General features: G+C 36.5%; 1 protein-coding gene across 1 annotated transcript in view; it reads left to right on the top strand.

Annotated features, from left to right (window-relative positions):
- Positions 1-14,578, top strand: part of LAMA2 (laminin subunit alpha 2) — a 380,764-nt gene that overhangs the window by 137,491 nt on the left and 228,695 nt on the right. Inside the window, exons 5-9 of the mRNA XM_066993195.1 lie at positions 5,184-5,363; positions 7,586-7,675; positions 9,936-10,053; positions 11,560-11,738; positions 13,120-13,219. Of these exons, the coding sequence (XP_066849296.1) occupies positions 5,184-5,363; positions 7,586-7,675; positions 9,936-10,053; positions 11,560-11,738; positions 13,120-13,219 (667 nt within the window). The remainder of the gene's footprint in view (positions 1-5,183; positions 5,364-7,585; positions 7,676-9,935; positions 10,054-11,559; positions 11,739-13,119; positions 13,220-14,578) is intronic.

Genomic DNA, 14,578 nt, shown 5'->3' with positions numbered 1-14,578 from the left:
AGGCTTAAAAATGAAAAGAAATTGACTATTCACAATTTCTTCAAATATAAAACTAGAACACTCTCACAGAAATGATTCATGATCTGTGTTCCAGGTTTAAAAGGAAAAATAATAATATCACCACCAAAAATACAGGTTCTTTCTGTTTATAAAGAAATAAATTTCCTCCTATAGTGACAAATGTCTGTAGTGGTAAAAAATATAATGGTGAAAAAAGGGAGTAGACTAATACTAGAGAAAAATGCAATCGGTTGACATTAAATTCTATGACTCAGATTTGGTGGGTAACATAAGAAGCATTTAGACTGTTCAGTCAAAGGAAGTGAAGATGGTGTAGCAGAAAGATCACTCTCTAAATGCCCTCTTTCTTATATCGCTTCCTAACAGGTTTCTACTAGCATCGTTTGGAGACAGGACATTGAATTTGGTAATCTTTGGTGTTATAAAATGGCTTTTCTGGTTTTCCATTTAACTGAGGTATATATTTTTTTCAATAACTGTTAGAAAATTTGGTTCCAAACCAAATCCGGAAGATAGATAACTTGGTAACTAAAATAACTTTGATATGTTTTTTATATATTAAAAAGATATAATTTTGAGTCTGATCCTGTTTAACATCTTCATTAATGATTTGGATGATACGACAGAGTGTACCCTCAGCAAGCTTGCAGATGACATAAAACTGGGGGGAGTGGATGATATGCCAGAGGGCTGTGCTGGCATATGGGGACGACCTCATCAAGCTGCATAAGTGGGCTCATAGGAATTGTGATATTTCATAGGAATTTCATGAATTTCAACAAGGTCCTAAATCTCAGGAGGAACAACCCCAGCTGTTTTCCATACTGGAAAGGGATCTGGGAGTCCTGGTGGACACCAAGTTGAGCGTGAGCCAGCAATGTGTCCTTGCTGCAAAGGCTAATAGTATCCTAGGCTGCATTAGGCAAAGTGTTACCAGCAAGTCAAGGGAGGTGGCCCTCCCCCTCCACTCAGTCCTGGTAAGTCCACGCCTGGATCACTGGCTCTGGTTCTGGGCTCCCATATGCAAGAGAGATATGGACATCCTGGAGAGAATGAAGGGCTATAAAGATGATGAAGGGGCTGGAGCACCTATATATATAAAGGCTGAGAGGGCTGGGACACTTCAGCTTAGAGAAGAGAAAGTTCAGGGGGTATCTTATCAATGTATATAAATACCTGAAGGGAGGGTGCAAAGAGGATGATGCCAGGCTCCTTTCAGTGGTGTCCAGTGAGAATAGACACAATCTAAAACACAGGAGATGCCATCTGAATATCGGGAAACACTTTTTTACTGTGAGGGTGACTAATCACTGGCACAGGTTGCCCAGAGAGGCTTGTGGAGACCTGGTCCTGGACAACATGCTTTAGTTCTGTCTGTTGACTAGTTGATAAATCAGATGCTGTTCAAAATGATTTTACAAAATGAGAGTATGGCTTTTATTATGGTAACTTTTAGATGTTTTGGAAGGGAATGTGCAATTTTCCCAAAGATCCAATTTGTTGGAATTTAATCTTGGAAGATTTCCTGGTTGGGGAAGAATTTTCTTGGGTTGAAATCTATGTTGTTTTTATTTAGAATTCAAAACAGTTATTATCTCAGTGTTGGAATTAGTAAATAAAAGCTGTTCATAAAATCTGAGCAAAATTTGAGATTGTTCCCCCATGGGGACTTGGATTATCCAAATTAGCAGCCCAGTGGGTAGATTAAATTATTAATACTTTCCTGGTAGACTCTGGCTGTAGAATTCCTGTGTGCAGCACATGTACATTTAGGGCAGGACATTTCTGCCTTAGCTGCCTGTATGAAAATGAGACTAGTCTCTTCAGGACTCAGAGCTATATATGAAGTATTATGATGAGCCTGAATGACATAACCATAGACAGTTATTGAGGACTTTGTTCACTGGAACATTTTTCAGATCTAATTCAAAAACATTTCGAGAATAAGGGACATGTCATTTTCTTGACTGCAAACTTGCTATTGTGCAAACAGAATCTTACAAATAGGTGCAGGATTGTTCTGGGAGGTAAGGAAAGAAAGTAAGCTCTTGAAAAACTAAGTGATGTCTCATGGTGAAAGAGTCATACTCTTGAAAAAGAAAAAAAAATGTTACTTAAAATGTAGACTATTTCTGATTAATGACAGATGTTTCCAAAGTACTCTTGGTTTCTTCCTGCCTGTCTTTTCAAGGAGTAGGAACAACTTAGCTGGACACTCTTAGTTGATTCTAAGTGTTTCTAGGGAGAAATTAATGATTTCATCACAGATGTTGAGAGGAGGAGAAACAGAGTAATTAATTTTGCCTGTGTAAACATTTCCCTTTGGATTTATTTTGGTAAAACTATCCAGTTTTAATTTCCTAATCTCAGTGTTATTTTGGTGTATACTTTTGAACATGTGCCACATTTCATGCAGGACATAGCTGCATTTTTTAGTAATTATGACAAATTATTTGTTGTTTTAACATGAAATTGTGAAACATTTAAACACAAGCTTGAAAGACAATATAAATGAAAGTTTTTTTCTTTGTTAGTTTCACCTTGCCAAATAGATTGATCCATGGCACCTTGTAAAAAGGGGGTGGCTGTTTTGAAAAATATGCTTTTTTTTTCTAAATAAGTAAATACTTTAATTCTGTAAAACTATTACTCCAAGATTTTTTCCCCAACAGGGCCTTAAGACTAAATTAGTTCTCTCTCTCTCTCTTTTAAAAATATAAATCAAAATATATGACTGCTATTTGTCAACTGTGTCATTTGGGGTCATGTGTCTGTGATTCATATTCTTAACTCTCTCTTGGTACTTACTTAGAACATTACATGGGTTTTCACCTGCATCTTTCTCTGTCCCCCCATTAAAAAAGCTTAATTTTCTCTCTATTTGGACAAGATAGGCAGACTGGCATGCTGCTTAAAGCCATGGTGCTGTTGCCATTACAGGGTGAGAAAGGGAATATTTTCAGCACTACCTTGGGTATACCTCTTCTTTCTCTCTGGCTAGAAATATCAAAGTTCCGTCTTTAGTATTCTACTGTTTTACACCAGAGCCCAAATTTGTATCAAACAAACTGTAAGAAAGAAATTTGTTGGATCCTGTTTAAGGAAGGGGGTGATGATACAGAAAAAAAAATGGGAGAGGAGGGAAGATGTCCTTGCCCACAGATTAATGTTATGCAGAGAAGTTTTAGGCATCTGTTCTTACTAAATTCTGGTTCTTTAGGAAATATTTAATAATTTCCACTGGCCCTCTTGCCATGATCTCCATGCTTCTTTTGAAGTTTACTTTCCACGCATGTTCACCTCTCTCTCTTTTCACTGGGGACCTGAGCAGTTGGCTGTCTTGCTCACCATGTGCTTTTGTCCAGCTTGTAGCCAGACATTTCTCATTCAGGAGCTCCTAATTACTTCCTGTTAGGGTTTTGTTTGTACCCTGTCTTTTTGATAATGTTTTATTCTGTTTGTCTCCTTTAATTTAATTACTTGTAGTCAGGAGCAAAATCGAGTCAGAGCTTGAAGGGAGAGTGCTGTTATGATCTCAGGAGGAGGCAGCAATATCACTTCTTCCTGGAGATAACCTGGCAGAAGCCTAGAGGTGCTGATTCATATTCAGGCAGGATGTGACTGATAGTTGCTCCTGGCAGAGTGCCTCAGAGTGATTTTGTGTACCTGTGGATACAATGGAACAGGATGCTGGATGTTATGAGGTTTAGTGTTACCCTGTTGGTAGTGAAAATAAGTGAGTTAATAGTATCACATAGCCAGTGCAAGACCACAGCTGTTCAATAAGCCTTCTATCCAGTCCTGCAAAAAATCCAGGAAAGGAAGAGCTACTGCTTTGCAGGGAGCAGTAGATTTGCTGTTTCTCTCCTCAGTGTGAGGTAGCCACTGCTGAGTGAGTGCCAGCTGGCATTCTGAATGCAGCTGTTTGCTTAATACAGTGGCAATGTGATCATGTTCAATGATAGAAAATGGCTGGGTAGCCTGACCTTTCACTCGGAGCACTGAGGTAAGCTGCACGACATATTCATCACAAAGAATAAATAATTCTCTTATTCATTCTAATGTTCTGCATGTTTGGCTCAACATCAGAACATCTTTCAGTGTGCTGGCCTATAATAAAAATGCCCCAATTAAAATTTAACACTTCAAAATACAGGAAAATTAATGGTTTCTTTCCTCCCTCCCCCTAGGTGCTCATTAACAATATTTGCTATACCTGACATTTTTCTTCTCATAGGCCTTTTCCAAGAACACTTCTGTAGCAGCCCATCTGTTTTATTTTGTTGATTAACAGCTAGTGTGTGTTGTGCCGTGGTCAGTTAGAAAGGGTTCATCTTGGCAGGAGGGGAAGAAATTGCCTGATTTTGTTGCCTTGCCCGGGTGCTGCGATCAGAGTCACAGAGCACACATCCAAATTTCTAGTGTTTACAATAGGACAGGCAGAGAAAGGGGGGACAATCTTTACTGAAACCACGGTGTAAGCAGAGATTGGTAGGATCTTTGGAAAAACAAATATTAAACAGAGTTTTCAGAGATGATAAAGGCTTTCCTTAGGGACTAGGTGACAACTGTTGCAACCCAGACAATTACTTTGATTTGCTGAGAACAAGATTCAAAGGAAATGATGAACTGTGTAAATGGGAAAGGGGAGATGCTAATGAATGCTTATTTTATCTCATCCAGCTGTTGTAGTTTTCAGTATTTCAAAAGTTACCCTGTCTTTAGGAAACACCTATTTCTAGTCTTTTGATAACAACTTCTCTAAGGTGTGCAAACTGATCTCTGTTGAATTCTGAGTCCCATTCCAAATATCCATTCCTTTAACTCCAAATTTTTGAGCCTTCAGTTGTTCAATACCTGAAAATATTTATTTCAGGCTAGAAGAGGAGGAATGATTTGCTGGCAGCGTGGACATTATAGTAGGGCTTTGTTCTGTGCAGGTTTTTCTACATTTTTTCTGTAGTTGATGAATTTCCTTTGCTCAAAAGGGATCAGTGGGTAGTTGGAAAACTTTTTTTGTAGGGAGATCTGCATTATAAAGGATGAAGGTATTTTACATTTTCAAATGCATTCACACAGTGCCTTTAATGATTTCTGTTGTCATAATCATGGCAGCATCTCTGTAATCTAATTCCTTATTGCTTTAATAATTCTGTCTTCAGATTCACACTTCTCTAATCAATGGACGGCCTAGTGCTGATGATCCTTCACGTGCTTTACTGGAGTTCACCTCTGCTCGTTTTATTCGCCTGAGATTTCAGAGGATACGGACACTAAATGCTGATTTAATGATGTTCGCACACAAAGATCCCAATGAAATTGATCCCATTGTTACAAGGAGGGTAAGTTCTGGCAAGACAGTGGAAATGCATGTGTAGAAGTTCTCTTAGAAATGCTGTACTTACCTATGCTTGGCATAGGAAATCTTGGGAGATGATGAGTAGCTGTTTGTTATCTGTCAAAGTCCTGGTCATAAGTAGCAGAGTCCCTCCTCTTCACAACATTTTGTTTTCTTCTCTATAGCAAAAGTCACAGTTTTACATTTTCTGCTTAATGGTGTTATTAACATACAGAACATGTTTACTAACATAAGCATAAAGCTCCTTTTAGTGTAAATATTCTGATATGGGTAATTGGCAAATGGCTTCTCTTAGATAATGTCCTTTTGCCTCCTCTGCTGTTCAATCCTTTGCTGCCTTTAACATTCCTTGAACACTTTCTTTGAGTGTTATTTCTAGTAATGGTACTATTAGTCACAGTAGTGCCTGAATACAACATTTTAGCATTGTTATATGACTGTTGATAACAGTAAAATTTTAGATCCTATTTTAGCTTAAAAGAATAGATGCAGCACTCAAACTCACACTATACCCATCTTCTCCACTGTTACTTGTGCGTGCACAACCCTGACCTCTGTTTTTCCACAATCCATACTTTCTTCCTATGCCATACCTCTCTGTCTTCCTGCTGCTCAAATGCTGCATGTTTTTTTTTGTTGTTGTTGTTGTTGTTTTCTCTGACTTTTCTGAGGCATTCTTAAAAGCTGTTGTATGGGATACATACTTTTCCACATTTTTCCTTTCTGCTCACTTCCTTTTTCTGTTAATCTTATTTTTCTTTTGGAGAATTGAGTACCACTATAGTAAGTCCTCATATAAAGGAGGATTACTGCTATTCTTGGCTTTAATTATTTTCATTTATCAACAGTGAATAGCTGTAAAGAAGAAAATTTGCTTCTTCTGTTCCACTTTTCTAGTTTTCATTCCTTCCTCCAAATACACAGGGTGCTGGCTATTTCTGAAAGTTTGGAATTTGGCATTCTGTTTTGTACTGTAAACCTAGAAATGCTTCCAGTTGAGAACAGTTATTGCGCACCTCACTAATCATGGAAATCACATTTACGTGAGAGTACACATTTAATAATCTGATTCTAAGTGAGCAGAATCACAAAAATGGATCTAGTTAAGATTCCAGTTCACATATTAAACATTACCATATACTCATTAAAACCTAGTACAGAATGATCCATAGATTTCTCAAACCAAGAAGGAAAAAGAGCTTCTTTACGGCAAGTCTCCATGAGGCCTTTTAGAGACATTTTCAAAGGAACAAGGATCAGTTGAAACTTGCCATCCTTTTCTGGCTTCTCCTATAGAATACAGTAGACAAGCCACTATTCCACAAAATAGGAAACAAAAGGTAGCCAGAAATGATACCTATTCTGTATAGTAAAATGTTAATCATGAGTTATGTCAGTTTCTGCTTTGTTTGATATATTTGTTAATGATCTGAAAAAGAGGTTGAACAGAGGAAAGCAAAATTTGAAAATAACATATGTTTGTTTTGATTGCAAATTGTTAAGATGTTACTGGACCCTCACCAAAACAGATGAAAGTGGACAAGATGGCATACAAGATTCACTTTACAAAGATGTGATAATATATGATTATAAATGCCTTTCCGTCCTCCTTCCTTGTTAGGGGTATTAATCTCCACCAAATAAAATCAGAAAGTCATATGTAAGAGCAACAGGTCAAACGTTATTTAAATTTTAGTAAAGAAAAATCTTCCATAGTCATTCAGAAGGCCAGTAATGGAAAACAGTTCTTTTCACAGCCCAGAGAATGCTCAAATATTACTCAGCTAAGGTAAACAAAGGTGTTCTTGTCTGAGCTTTTGTTCTTGTCTTTCTCTCCTCCCCATCATCATGCCTCTTCCTTTTCATGTCTTCTGAAGGGAGAAAATTCTACAGCATTTGACTTTTCATTATCCAGTGTGCATATAGCCTTTTCCTGTGCTTATATTTGGTGTGTGCTGTGTATAAATTGACATGGCTCTTGTGACTTCAAACAAATGGAACTGTGCCAATTTATACCCTTTCATTCACTAAGCCTGAATCTGTTGATCAAGACATAGCTTGGATTACACTGTATACTATATTTGTGATAGATCAAAAAAGAAATAGAAGAGGACCTGACAGTTTTGTCAACAGAAATGAATTCTGTATTTTGGCACCTGCATTTTACAATCCACTTAGCAATTCAATTTCTGTTTTGTCTTACAGTATTACTATTCTATAAAAGATATCTCGGTTGGTGGCATGTGCATATGTTCAGGCCATGCAAAGGCTTGTCCACTTGATCCAGTGACCAATGTATGTATTTTTCTTTTCTTGTTTTTTCTTTTTTTCTTTTTTTCTTTAATGTGCCTTATTCACCAGGTGGAACATGAGAAAAAATCTTGATATTCCTCAGAGTTCTGTTAATTTATGTCTCTCTTTCACCTACAAGAACAGCAATGCTAGGATGTAATAGTGCTGGCAACCAGAAGAATAAACATTCATGCAATGTCAGCAGAGGTTTTCTCTGAAATGAAAAAATAGGTTTCAGATAATTCAGACCATATTCAAAGTTTCCTAGGAAAAACAGAAATTTGGGTAATGTTATGTAGCTGTGGAGGCAAGCACTAAGAGTCAGTTTTTATTATTCTTTTTTGGTATTAATCAAGGTGTTTCCTAAATAGCCTTCAAGTATTTAATCGATACTTGCAAACAAATGATGGCTCTAGAATGGTGCACTTACTATGCGTGAAATATTAATTGAGTGATCAATCAAGCTAGTCTAGAAAATCATGAACCATTTATAATTTATTCCATACATGTAGCTTTCTTTTTGCACCATTAATAAACTCATAGCCAGTATAATTGAAATACAGAAATATAATTTGTTATTGATGGTCCAAATCTATACATATGCATGCACACATCATCACTAATACAGAATTTGCAATCTACTAATATTACTGATGTGCCACACTGTGGGATCTCTTCATATGCTATTCACTCAAGTAGAAGTTTTGTACTATACAACAAAAAAATCTTTTTTGATTGATGACATTAAGCAATTGCGTAGGAACTGATTTTAAAAAAATGAAAGAAATCTTACAAAGAATACATTTACAGTTCTAAGCAATTTCTGCGGATCCTTGTAAAAATTTTACGAATTCCTTGCTTTAATTCTTTGAGGCCTTTTCTGTAATGATTTACATAGCAAGTGATGTACTGTTGTTTCAGACAGTCTTAGTTATCAAACATCAGCATTGTTTCATTGCCATGTGTTAGAACTGGGCCTACCTCAGAAAATAAATGCTATGAGATGAAGGTAGACTTCAGTTCAGGTAGTTTGGCTACTAGATAAAAACACGTTTTGACAAGTGCGGTGTTTTGTTTTGCAGGTGACAAATATGTCTTGTCTAACTAATACAAAAATACAATAAGTGAAACAACTGAAGCCTTAGGAGATTTGGGGTATTTCGTTTAGCTCTCCAGGGATACTCTTTAGACGGAGCCATACTAAAACAGGGGGGCTTTGGCTTGTAAAACATTGTGACTTTAATTGTTATCACAATTAATCTTTCCTCTACCAGTGAAAAGAATAAACTTGCTTGAATTTACTGCCTTGCTGTTCTGAAGCACTCCTTAACTTGACCTTGTTTTGCAAAATTCATGCTTTGTGTGGTAAGCAATAGAAATTTCTCCAGGTTAGCTTGCTGCATTGACCTTGAGTGGGCTCACAAGGACCACAGAGAATCCCCTCTAGTGAAAGACTATTGGGAAGGCAATTAGTGTTCTTAATTTCCCCAACCTACAGTTTCTTTCTTTCCCATGCTTCTTCTGTGGCTCAGAGAATTTATGTGTGCCTACAGCAATATTTTCATGCTGGGATTAAGGCAATCTTCTGAGGAACCAAAATGCCACTAAAAGGGTGGTGCTCCTGCTCTCATCTCCTGTTAGTTTAAAAACTCCTCCTGCTGCCCTCACATACAATTTAGTTGTGCAGTTAGAAGGTTACAAGATGAGTTGACTCCTCCAGTAAGAAAAATAAGGTGAAAAGAAAAGATGACTATTTTTATGGGATCAGCCAACAGAATTGATTTCACACTGCAGCTGCAGATTGCTGCATCTAAGGGAAGGGTAGCAATTGGCTCACCCCTTCTAGTATAAGCTAGCTATCAGGTCAGTTTTCCTGTAATGTGAAGCTGTATCTGAGGGCTATTAGCACTTTGGCTTATTTGCTGTGTTGGTGAACTTTCAGTCTTCCCTACTCCTTGCTTCAGTCAGTTGGAAGTAGATTCTCCTATGTTCTTAGATTCTCCTAAGATTCTGTGGCCAAATTCTTTTGCGCCATGGCTGCTTTCTTAAAATTGAACTATTAAGGTTAAACACACACTTCTGTCTCTCAGTAGGTGGATGCAGGATATATAAATGAGTAAAAATGAGTAAACAGAGGAATTACAGAATATAATCATTCTTATTGCTAATGTTTTCATAATTTGAATTGGAATGCAGATTATGTACATGGGCAGATTCTTCAAATCATCACATTTTGTAAATATTTGCTTTTCTTTTAAATTAGAAATCCATCTGTCAGTGTGAGCACAACACGTGTGGAGAGGCATGTGATCGGTGTTGTCCTGGTTTCAATCAGAAACCTTGGCATGCTGGGACTTTCCTGGTTAAGCATGAATGTGAACGTAAGTTGAAAGCAGGACAGAAGAGGATTACTGTAGCTGCTGGTGAAAACTGAAATCGAGTCCTAAATGATTTTGCAATTTATTTTTTTTTCTTACCACATTTGTTTATGAATCAATTCTTGTTTGCTTATTTAGGCTGGCTGACTCAAAAAAGTCAATAGAAAACTTACATGTAGAATTGTAGTTTTATTGAACTCAGAATATTTCAGTGTAACATGCTGTTTTTGGTGTAGTATGTTTAAAAAAGTTTGTTTTGACTTCCTTTTTTAATGGTTATTTTTACGTTGCTTTTGTTTTGATAAAATAACAGGACTGAATTCTGATACAAATATATATTTTTTTTACTTTTTTTCTTATATTAAACTTTAACAGCATGATTTTTTGTGTGTGTATCCAGTTTTCCAGCATGCAATGAAAACATACCTTGAAATATCACCATTGCTACAGGGTGGGAATTTCATTTTCAGATTTACTGTAGTAAGGATAGCTATAATTGAATGTTAACACCTTACTTTCAAAGGTCATAAATCACTTATATTTTCAAACATAATAAAATATAGGGCTTCATTAGATGTGTTTATTCTTTTCTGCAGCTATATTCTTACCAGGAGTGGTTAAAAATTAATTAAAAATAAAGAAGATATCCCCATATTAAAAGTAGTAAGTGCATATTTGTGTCCTGAAAAGTCTGTTTGCAGAGGTCTTTTTTTCAGTGGAGACTGTCTGCACTGGAATGCACTCTGGAATCAAACCAGAATCTATTTATTTTCATGTTTCATTTTTAAGGGACATTTATTATGCCCTGTTAAACCCTTAGTGAATTGTTGTACTTTCATGATGGAAAGAGTTCCACGGGATCTGGTTCAAATGTCAGGAGAATGACTCCCTACAATACTGATGAGCTTTGAATTTTTCTTTGTATTGAAATTAAAAATTGAATTTTCACAGCAACAGATTATAAGATTAACTCTCCCACATGTGGACCTACAGTCTAAGAGCTCAGATCTGAACTTCTCAAATGGTTTTAAAACTGGGAATCTCTTTTGTTCTGACCCAGTTCTTATATGCGTATGTGAAAAACAAGTGCTTTTAGAATATTTTTTAGCTTTCAAGGAAATTATTTTAATTTAATGCACAATTCTGCTATTTTTATTATGGTTCCTCTTGTATTTTACATTTCCTGTTTCATGAGCCATATGTGTGTGCTACCAAAAGGTTTCTGGACTATCAATTTAAACAGAATAAAATAAAACAGAAAGAGCCTAATTAGACTATACGTGTCCACTTCCATACTATCTGAGACAAAATATCAAGAAAAAAATTCAATCTACAGAACTCCAGGCTGCATTTGTGACTAGACTTTTTGTAGCTGAAGTAGGGAATTAATGCTTGAATGTGTTATCTGTTGTATTGTACACACTACAAATGACAGAATGTTGAAAGATTGTCTTTAATACATTAGTAACAGCCAGAAAATCTTTGCTAATACAGTTCTTTCTCTTTTAGCATGCAACTGTCATGGGAAGACTGAGGAATGTTACTATGATCAGAATGTGGCAGACAAAAATCAGAGTTTGAATGTTCATGGAGAATACATTGGGGGTGGAGTGTGTGTTAATTGTACAAGCCACACTGATGGCATAAACTGTGAAACGTGCATTGACGGTTACTTCAGACCTAAAGGGGTAAATGCATGTTCTGTTGTCACTTCACTGTAATTCTTTGTGTTCAAGCCATCGCATCAGCTTGGAGAGTTAAGTTATTAAAAAGAGATGACATAGTTTGGACTGCCATTTTATGTAGGTTAACTTCTAATTCTGACAGTGTAGTAGTTGCTTTTCACAGCTGGAAATCTGTAGAGTTAACGTTCACAGAAATATGAAACTGAATCGTGTTGATATGAAGGAATGTACTTGAGGTCAGGGCCTCCAGCTAATATTTCAGTTTAAATTAAAGGAGGATGTGGTCTTGTAAACAGAACTTTTGCCTCAGTAATGAATTCCAAGATGTATTATCAAAGATCAAAGAAATATTGTGATATACGATATTGGAGAAAGAGGGTCTATAAATTTTATTTTTTAAATGTAATAAATAACCACTGAAATTCTATAGTGTCCCATGAATGCCTTTCATTTTTAGTGCAATAGATTTTTTTAATTTTTATTTTTTTTTGTATTTCAGCATATAAGGCTGTATTTTCATCTAAAATGAAGCTGTCAGAAGATGCACATTATATTAAGTCATACTGCCAATATGGGCTATGCCTGTGCTTTAAATAGCTACACTATTAGTATGTGCTTAAATTCCTGATATTTTGTCTGTGTAGTTTCAGTTGAGTAAATCATGGCCTTAGTCTGATTGCTTTTCAGTCCTCAAACACAGAAAACGTCAGCAAATCACAATAATTACATTCTTCCAGATACACTGGTTTTTTAGCCTTAGAGCTTGTAGAAAAGGAGTGCTGATCTCTTCAACAACAGGGAACTTGATTTTTTCATCTGAATCAGGTTACCATCCAACTAATAGGGATTATATCTCTACATTTGTAAAATGTATGTAGAGTATATAGATATAAATAGCTTATGCAGGACTTCTAGTTTATATCCCCAGTGTTGTATTAGACTAAGTTTTTTTTTTGTTTGTTTGTTTTTGTCTGAGATAACCTTTTCAAGAATGAAAGGAAATTGTTCCATTGTCTAGTGTTCACTTTTCTTCACTTATCCTTTTTGTTCAGTTACTAACTAAACTCAGTTAGTTATTTGAAGGACATTGACCAGAAAAACTGAACTGTTTGCCAATGTTACTTTAGGTAGTGACTGTTTAAAATCTACTTGATTACAATTATTGCTTTTAATGATACAAGGGTCCATTATTATCAATTTACCTGTTCACTCCTTTTAGTTGAAAACCCAATTATATCGAAATTACTTACATGTTTCTAACAGATATCTAAAATGGAATATTAATGTCTAGACTGCATGAGCTTAGTTAGGCAACCATCCCATTTTTGTTACAGTACAAGCTTTAAAGGTAAGACTTTGTTTAGTAATATCTCTGTTTTTATAGGTATTGCCAGATAGCCCAGATCCATGCCAGCCATGTTCCTGTGATCCAAATGGGTCTTTACATGAAAACTGTGTCAAAGATGAGAAACATGCAGAAGGAGGTAAGATTCCCAAAAGATAATGATATAAACCTGGTCATAATAATGATATAAATCAGCAGTGGTCAAAGAAAAGCTGAATTTTATTTGTCTTTCCCTGTGCTATCTCTTAAAGAAAAATTAAAAAATCACAGGAGATATTTTTGAAGTTTACTCATGCAAACAATGATCCACCTGCATACTTAGGATAATTTTCTTTAGATTTTATATTCCCAAATTTTCTGAGGCTTCCTTCATATTCATGGCTTGTAAACATGAGTACATTTGGGAGAGTTTTGTCCATGGAATATTAGAGAATTTTGGCTTTAAAGAGCTTTATTCTTTTACAGCAGAGATTAAAGCTAGTACAATCATAATCTCTTCATCTCTTTTCTTTGCCATACATATTTGCATTTGAAACCTAGAAAAAATCTGCTTGAAAGGTGTCATATTTATGTGCCATCTGTATTATTTATGTAGGATTACAAGCTCTTTACCATAGCCCTGAAAAAAGCTATCTGCAAATAGATAATAATTTTCTTTCTTGTGCTTTGGAAACAATGGATTGCAGTACGGTTCTGGTCCTTTTGCTGACCAGCCTCTGAAAATATTGTAGGAAGACAACAAAACTGAAGGTCAGTTCTTAAGAGGTGTTTTTATTGGGCTAATTACATTAATATCTGTTGATGAGATATAGTAGCAATCTTTTTCTTGAAATAGAGATCAATGAAAACTATACTGTAACAACTACATAGTGACTATATCAGTTCATAGAACTAAAGTTTCTAGATACAATGATGCTGCCTGATTACTGTCACTGTGGTATATTGTGCAAGGGTGACCATGACAAGCTGCCAGTTGCCCACCTAGCTGCTCTGTTACTCCCCCTCCTCAAGAGGATGGGGTCAAAAATAAGACGAAAAATCTCATGTGTCAAGATAAAGACAGGAAGATCGCTTACCAATTACTGTCACAGTCCTGGGGAAAATTAATTTTATTTATTGCCAATTTTAATAGGTTTGGGCAGTGAGGAACAAAGATAAAAAATAAAGCAGCTCCGCTTCCCAGGCTCACCAACACTCCTTCATTCCCTGCTGCTCTGTCTCTTTTTAGTGAGTCTTTAGGAAGTGTTCCCCGAGGTGTCCACCCATGGCTGCTGGGCCTGGCCATGCCTGGCAGTGGGGCTGTTGGAGTGGGCTGGGACCGGCTGTGTCTGGCATGGGGCAGCCCCAGCCCCACCTCACAGAGGCCCTGCAGCCCTCTCAGTCCCAAAGCCTTGCCGCCTGGACCCCATACAGTTTGTCACACAGATGGATAGGAAAGACCATGGAAGCAGATGAGAGATGCATCCCAAAGGTAGAAAAGCACAGCAAGACCGTGTGA

The sequence above is a fragment of the Anser cygnoides genome, chromosome 3, assembly GCF_040182565.1.
Source record: "Anser cygnoides isolate HZ-2024a breed goose chromosome 3, Taihu_goose_T2T_genome, whole genome shotgun sequence".
NCBI classification, from domain to species: domain Eukaryota; kingdom Metazoa; phylum Chordata; class Aves; order Anseriformes; family Anatidae; genus Anser; species Anser cygnoides.
The sequence above is the reverse complement of the archived record's forward strand: the minus strand, read 5'-3'. Positions and strand labels throughout refer to the sequence as shown.